The following is a 7577-nucleotide window of genomic DNA, read 5'->3' as shown; positions in this document are numbered from 1 at the left end:
CCAATAGACAGAGATGTATCTTGAGTAACATGTAATCACTGATAGGACTAACACAAGAAGTAGTAGGGATCAATAGACAGATATATATGTTGAGTAACATGTAATCACTGATAGGACTAACACAAGAAGTAGTAGAGACCAATAGACAGAGATGTATGTTGAGTAACATGTAATCACTGATAGGACAAACACAAGAAGTAGTTGGGACCAATAGACAGATATATATGTTGAGTAACATGTAATCACTGATAGGACTAACACAAGAAGTAGTAGGGATTAATAGACAGATACATGGGCGGCGATCATGGGGGGGATGGGGGGGACATGTCCCCCCAATATTTTAGGTGGGGGGGTATAGTATCTAATATCCCCCCAATATTTGGTGGCATAGTTTTTTTTAAGCATATGTTTTGTATTTTTTGATGATATCGCTAGTAATTTCAAAATAGAAAATGCTTAGATGCAACTTACAAGGCCTGGGAAGTGCCATTTCCAGCGATCTGGGAGGCATTTTCGGCCAAAATTTTCTTTTGCGCTTCGCGCCAACTTATGGTGGAGCTACGCTTACAAAGTCTGGGTACAAGCTTTGCCCCTCCCTTGGCAAATTCCTCGCAAGGGGCCTGTCTAACCGTGTCACAATTTGTTAATATATGACCGAAAGTAGTTTTCACTTTTTTTTACCGAAATGAATAGCTAGAAGGACCGCATCCGTAATGAAATTTGGTTTGCATCTTGTGTTTGAGTGTAACTTACGTACAATCGTATATATGATCCACATCGATATGGGTTCACTGGTTTTCCATTTGGCCTGTTTCCTACAAGATTTCTAACCGCAGGTGCGTAGCCAAGGGAGGGGGTGAAGGGTGGAGACCGCCCTCCCCATCGAGCATATTTTTTTGGTATTTTCTATGATTTCGAAGTTTTAAAGTACAGGTAGCCATTATAAGAGGTTTAATATTTGTACTCCAATAATTTAACTGTCTGAATTTTCGAAAATTCCTTGTCCAACATTCTTCCTCATACTTCCCTCTACTCGTGCAATTTTGACCGGTCTGTTAGGGGTTGAGGGGGGGTTTTTCTGTATTGGTTGTCCATAGATGAAATTTTGTGCAACATGTTGGGTATGTTTTGAAGTGAATTTATTATTCAAATTCTGAACAAATAATGGGCTTAAAACCTTGAAAAAAGGGGCTGACGGGTATTGTGGGGCGTTACGTAGAATTACCTACAAAAGCAATGATCCACAGGAGATGCAATACTGTCGAATATGATGTGTGACTGGTGACAATCTTGAAAAAAGGTTATGAATAAAAAATAAAAAAAAACGATTAGGAAAAACTTGGTTCTCAGGCAAAAGTGTACATCTGGTCGGTCATTTTCAAGCCCGAGAAGTGCCATTTCCGGTGATCTGGGGGGCTATCAAAACCAAAAATTTTCTTGTACGCGGCGCGCTAACCAGTGGTGGCGCTCCGCTTTGATAGTAATTCGCCTGCATCCAAGCAAATGTCCCCCCAATATTTGAAACAGATCGCCGCCCCTGGACAGATATATATGTTGAGTAACATGTAATCACTGATAGGACTAACACAAGAAGTAGTAGGGACCATTAGACAGAGATGTATGTTGAGTAACATGTAATCACTGATGGGACTAACACAAGAAGTAGTAGGGACCAATAGACAGAGATGTATGTTGAGTAAAATGTAATCACTGATAGGACTAACACAAGAAGTAGTAGAGATCAATAGACAGAGATGTATGTTGAGTAACATGTAATCACTGATAGGACTAACACAAGAAGTAGTAGAGACCAATAGACAGAGGTATATGTTGAGTAACATGTAATCACTGATAGGACTAACACAAGAAGTAGTAGAGACCAATAGACAGAGGTATATGTTGAGTAACATGTAATCACTGATAGGACTAACACAAGAAGTAGTAGAGACCAATAGACAGAGGTATATGTTGAGTAACATGTAATCACTGATAGGACTAACACAAGAAGTATAAGTTTCAAGTTTCAAGTTTATTTTCCACTTTCCATATATACGTAAACAGTAACAGAGTCAATGAGTGATTTACTCACATTATGATGAAATAACAATTAACAAAGTTCAAAATATGCGGTAATGGAAGTGGAGGAACCAGAAGTAAGTAGAGACTTTTCGAGTCTGGACCCTTAACAAACAAAAGAGAATTTCAAAAATCACATAAGTACAGAGAGAGAAGAGAGGCAGAGAAAAAAATATAAAGAGGAAGCGAAGAAAGGTAAAAGCAAATCCATACAAAGAGACTGTAACAATTCAGCGTGTGTGGTTTGTACTATTATTTAAAAGGTAATGTTTGAGTTTTCTTTTAAATGAGTTAAGAGTATTTGAGTTTTTGATATCTTGATCAAGTAAGTTCCAGAAATGTACCCCAGTACTTCGTACTTGTGTTTGGCTGCGGATAGTTCTAGAATATGGTTGACTTAAAGAGCGTTTATAACGAGTGTTAAAGGTATGATATTCTGAGTTACTACAATAAAAATTATTGAAAGCTACTGGGAGCGTACCTTTCTGAAATTTATATAAAAAAATACCAAGTTGATAATGATATAGGTCAAAGAGAGTAAGAATTTTAAGCTCTTTAAAGAGAGGTGCAGTATTACACCTAAAATATGTATTACAAATATTACGAATAACACGTTTTTGTAGTCTATATAACCTTTCAAGTGTTGTTCTGTGAGTACATCCCCACAGAAGGAAACTATAGTTCAAATGAGGGAGCACAATTGTGTTATACAATGTTAAAGGTGCACTCCGGGGTAAAATGGTTTTTATTCTATTGATGATGCCATTAGATTTTGAAATTTTAATACAGATATTATGAACGTGTTCTGTCCAATTTAAATTTTCATCAATTGTTATTCCTAGAAAATTTGTATGAGGTGATGCTTTTATCTGTTGTATACTAGTACAACCATTATATTACTTGTGTCATGAATTTTATTGTCAAATATCATAAGTTTTCAGTATATTGAGAGATAGTTTGTTTGAATTAAGCCAGTCAGATATATGATGAAATTCACATTCGACATCCTTAAGAGTATCATTAAGATTTTTATTTTGATAAAACACAGTAGTATCGTCCGCAAATAAGATAAAGTTAGATTTTCTGTACGAATAGTGAATGTCATTTATGTATAGAATAAATAACAAAGGTCCTAAGATGGATCCTTGTGGCACGATTTGGGAGGAACTACTGCCAATCTGGACATAATTGTGACGATTTGTTAGATAACTTTTGAACCAGCTATGCGTTGTACCGCGTACACCGTAGGCAAGTAACTTATCCGTTAAAATATTATGGTCAATAGTATCAAATGCTTTAGAGAGATCTATGAAAATTGCGGCAGTTGATTGTCTATTGTCCAATCCGGTAGCAATTTTGCCAATAAGATGTAAGGCGGCCATGTAAGTAGAATGATTATTTCGAAAACCATACTGATTTGAATAAAGTATGTTGTGTTTTGATACAAATTTGTACAACCTATCATACACTAAGCGTTCAAATATTTTAGAAATTGAAGGGAGAAGTGAAATAGCTCTATAGTTAGAGAAAACCTTGGGGTCACCAGTTTTAAAGATTGGAATAAGTTTAGCAATTTTTAACTGACATGGGAATACACCCTTTGAAAATGAAAGATTGATAACATGTGTTAATGGTTGTATTATAGCTTCCATCGTATATTTAAGAACATCATTTGTTATGTTATCATAACCTGGACTAAATTACCGTTTTTTAATTTAATATGACAAGACGTACCTCATCTACATTGGTAGAGAACATAACAAAAGAATTCGAAAATATTACTATTTACAAAACTTTGTGGGTTGTGATGACCATTGGTTAATTTATCTCCTAAATTTTTGGCAACAGTAGAAAAGTAATTATTGAATCCATTAGCAATTATATTTTCATCAGAGGTTAAGTCGTGTTCATTGACAAAAAACTTATTACCCTGAGTTTTTCTGTCTTTGTGGAGGATTTTATTGATAACTTTCCACATTTGGCTGGAGTTGTTTTTATGCTCATTAATAAGATTATTGTAGTATATTTTAGCATGAGTTATGGTAGTGGTAAGCATGTTTTTATAATTTGTGTAGAGTAACTTATGGGTTGGTGTAGGAGATCGAATATACCTGGAGTACAGTTTACGTTTATGTCTAATTGAGTTCAATATTGCAGTGGTCATCCAAGGGGACTTTTTATACTTTATTTTCTGTTTTACTTTGGTGTAGTGACAACATTTGCTAAACTTTTGAATAAGGATTTCTGAGAATTTAGTAAAAGCTGTCTCAGGATTATGGTCGTTATTGACAATAGACCAGTCAACACTGTTAAGTTCATTGTTCAAGTATTCGATATTTTTTTGTGAAGTATTATTCTTAAAGATATTTGTGGTAGGTTTTTTTTCCATTTTATTATTTGAAATGCAAAAGATGGGGTAATGAACAGAAATGTCAGTGACAAAGACACCACTTTTAATTGGGTTACTAGTAGTATTAGTAAAAATATTATCAATCAGGGATGATGTGGAGCTAGTTATTCTAGTAGGTTTGTCAATCAATGGATAGAGTGAATAGAGTGATAGTACATCTAGATAATTCTGTATGTTAAATATTTCATTTACTTTTAGTAAGTCAATGTTAAAGTCACCCAGAAGGAAGTAGTAGAGATCAGTAGACAGAGATGTATGTTGAGTTACATGTAATCACTGATAGGACTAACTAAATTAACCTGACTCAAGTAAATTCATGGCACCCGACAGATCTTAATTGCAGATGAGGCTAACTGTATTATAAACCCTCACAAATCCCAAAGGATACAAAAGGATACAATTCATTGATTACTAGCTGATGACCTGTGATACAATAACACTTTAGTACAAAATAATTCAGTGGTTATGAGGTTTGCATTGTCACTGTGTCTCTATGCTGTGATATATATGTGTATGAACAAAGAAGTGTTTTTTTATTACCATGCTGCATAACACTATTCAGGTCTGGACAAAGTAAGAAGAGAACATATTGCCCTCTAACAGGGCTTCAAGGTTGGTGGTATTGCTGTGACATTGGATACAAATGAACTAGTTACACTGTTGCAGTTTACCTTGCAATAAGAGAATGATGTAGTATAATGTTGGACCACTTGGTGATTTGCAATTTTAGTCTGCTCCCTAAATGTTGCCTTAAGTACCATGGAAACATATTTTAACATATCTTATAAACACAAGAATAAAACACAACAATTTGTCCTTCTTGAAGCAATTAAATTTATTTAACCAATGTCTCCAATGAACCCCCCCCCCCCCCCCCACCCAAATTGAAGGGATTTAAAATGACTTAAAATGATTATACAATATATGGCAAATTCAGGTAGCTATAGATTCAGCTATTAATTTATTGCATAACTAAGGTTACAGTAGAAGTAGCAACATCTTAAAATGCTGAAAAGCTGTATTAAATATGAACTAAATGGTTAATTAACAATGTAGAACTGTTTTGATTAATAGTTGATAGTATGGAAACATTTTTGTCTAAACATATTTTATAAACACAACAATTAAACACAATATTTCTTTCTTGAAGTTATTAATTTTTTTAAATCAATATCTCCAATGAACCCCCCCCCCCCCACACCCAAAGATAAAGGTTAATAATGGCTGTTGCTTGTGGATACTGAAAATGATTATACAATTTGGCAAATCTAGGTAGCTATAGATTCACTTAGGAACTTATTGCATAAGGTTACAGTGGAAGTAGCAACACCTTAAAATACTAAAAAGCTGTATTAAATATGAACTGGTTAATTAACTATGTACAACTGTTTTGATTAGTGGTTGTTGCCATCAGGTTGAATATCCGTAGTACTGAGGGTAATCACTCGACTGAATGGAATGCTGCTGCTGTCCAGGTTAATCTTGCGTAAAATCAAGTTTGACCTGCCCGTATTTCTATATGAAGCAATACTCCAATTGTAATATTATCAAATTGAAAAAAAAAGACTAAGAATTTATCTTGGCATTCATACTCGGATGTCATAACTGATTACAGTTTATGGAAATGGCAAACTGCAACATAGTTAAATATAACACATGATAATATGGTATCCATTTGACAGAAGAATCAAAATTAAGAAATAGCTTTCACTAAACTTAATGAAAATACACCAGTTTTATTCTTGTTGGAAGCATTGTAAACTCCTCTTAATTAATATTCACTTTCTACCACTAGCTCTGTTGATTTGGCTCACAAGCAAGGAAGACTGTAATACTTTCTAAGCCTTTGAGGAAACTTGACACTGGTGCTTGACCTACTTCATTGATGAAAGGTTGTTAGTTCTGGTTTGTGATTGGTTACATGACAGCTATTACCATATTATTAAAGATGTTAGCTTGATATTCTTCTGTACTGTTTAAAGAGCATCCCAATAATTGGTATACATAACAAGAGTGAATAAAAAGAGTGAATTCAATCTCTTTCTTACCCACTTGGCTATGCTTGCCATGTTATCTTGTCAATGTATCTGAAACAGTTTTGGAGCTCTCTGAATGTCCTTTTGATATGTCTTTACATTGATGGTTTTGTCCAGTTTTGTCCAGCATTGTCTTCTTCAATTACTGTTCCTCCGATATAACAACTTCATCTTCATCCTCACTGTCTAACTGTAATATGGAGTTTATTGATAACATAGCACTAACATGTGAATGCATTACATCAAATATAGAATAACAGTAAACTTGAAACAAAGTATACTTTTCATTGTATTGGGGAGGGGATTACTACATGTCTTTAATTTTTCCTTTGTGAAAATATAATATTCATCCTAATATTAAAGCCACATTGGAGTTATACAGTGTATGAGCATTGCATATATTAGGTCAAAGGATGGCAACAGGTGTAGATGTCAAGTAGTATTATTGCTGCTGCTGCTTACAGCCATACAGATTTCACAAATGGGAAGAGTCTGACAACTTAACCTAGTTTGTGGGAAATAATGCTGTTTGAAATGGCCTAGTAGGAAATGTAAAGGTTCCGTGACACAACAGTTCATACACTCTAAGGGTGAATGTATTTAACTGCACCGCTGTTTATAGAAACTGTTATGGATTATGTAGCAGCTTGACATAATTGGTAATGTGATATAAGATTGTAGTGATCTGTAGTGATAGGAGGTTGTTATTATTGACCAAAATTTTTATAGCGCTTTTTTCATGCTTAAGCAAGTTCAAGAATGCTTTACAATGACAACAAAACAACAAAACCCTTAAAATATGAATATGAAGAATAAATTGATGCAGCTTAAATATTAAGCTTATTGGTGCAGGGCCTGAGTGTAACACAATATTAATAAATAAATATTGATAATTAATGACATATTTGTACATGAGACTTTCTTGTTGCTTATTCATACTTGATTTTTGTTTAATCTAGATATCAACTAGAAGGAAGTAGTGCATTGTGAATGAAATACAAATGAACCATCATTAAGCAACCTTCCCCCCCCCCACCCCTCCTACCTCCTAAGGA

The 7577-nt window shown here is 34.5% G+C and overlaps 1 protein-coding gene across 10 annotated transcripts in view; it reads right to left on the bottom strand.

The window, feature by feature from the left end:
- Positions 1–5381: 5381 nt before the first annotated feature.
- LOC139964611 (band 3 anion transport protein-like) overlaps positions 5382–7577 on the bottom strand; it is a 146277-nt gene continuing 144081 nt past the window's right edge. For all 10 annotated transcript variants that reach the window (XM_071966352.1, XM_071966354.1, XM_071966353.1 and 7 more), the window contains one exon: positions 5382–6712. In XM_071966352.1, coding sequence (XP_071822453.1) covers positions 6665–6712 — 48 coding nt within the window. In that variant the 3' untranslated portion in view covers positions 5382–6664. The remainder of the gene's footprint in view (positions 6713–7577) is intronic.

The sequence above is a fragment of the Apostichopus japonicus genome, chromosome 23 (genome assembly GCF_037975245.1).
Source record: "Apostichopus japonicus isolate 1M-3 chromosome 23, ASM3797524v1, whole genome shotgun sequence".
Classification (NCBI taxonomy): domain Eukaryota; kingdom Metazoa; phylum Echinodermata; class Holothuroidea; order Aspidochirotida; family Stichopodidae; genus Apostichopus; species Apostichopus japonicus.
This window is presented reverse-complemented; position numbering and strand designations above follow the sequence as displayed.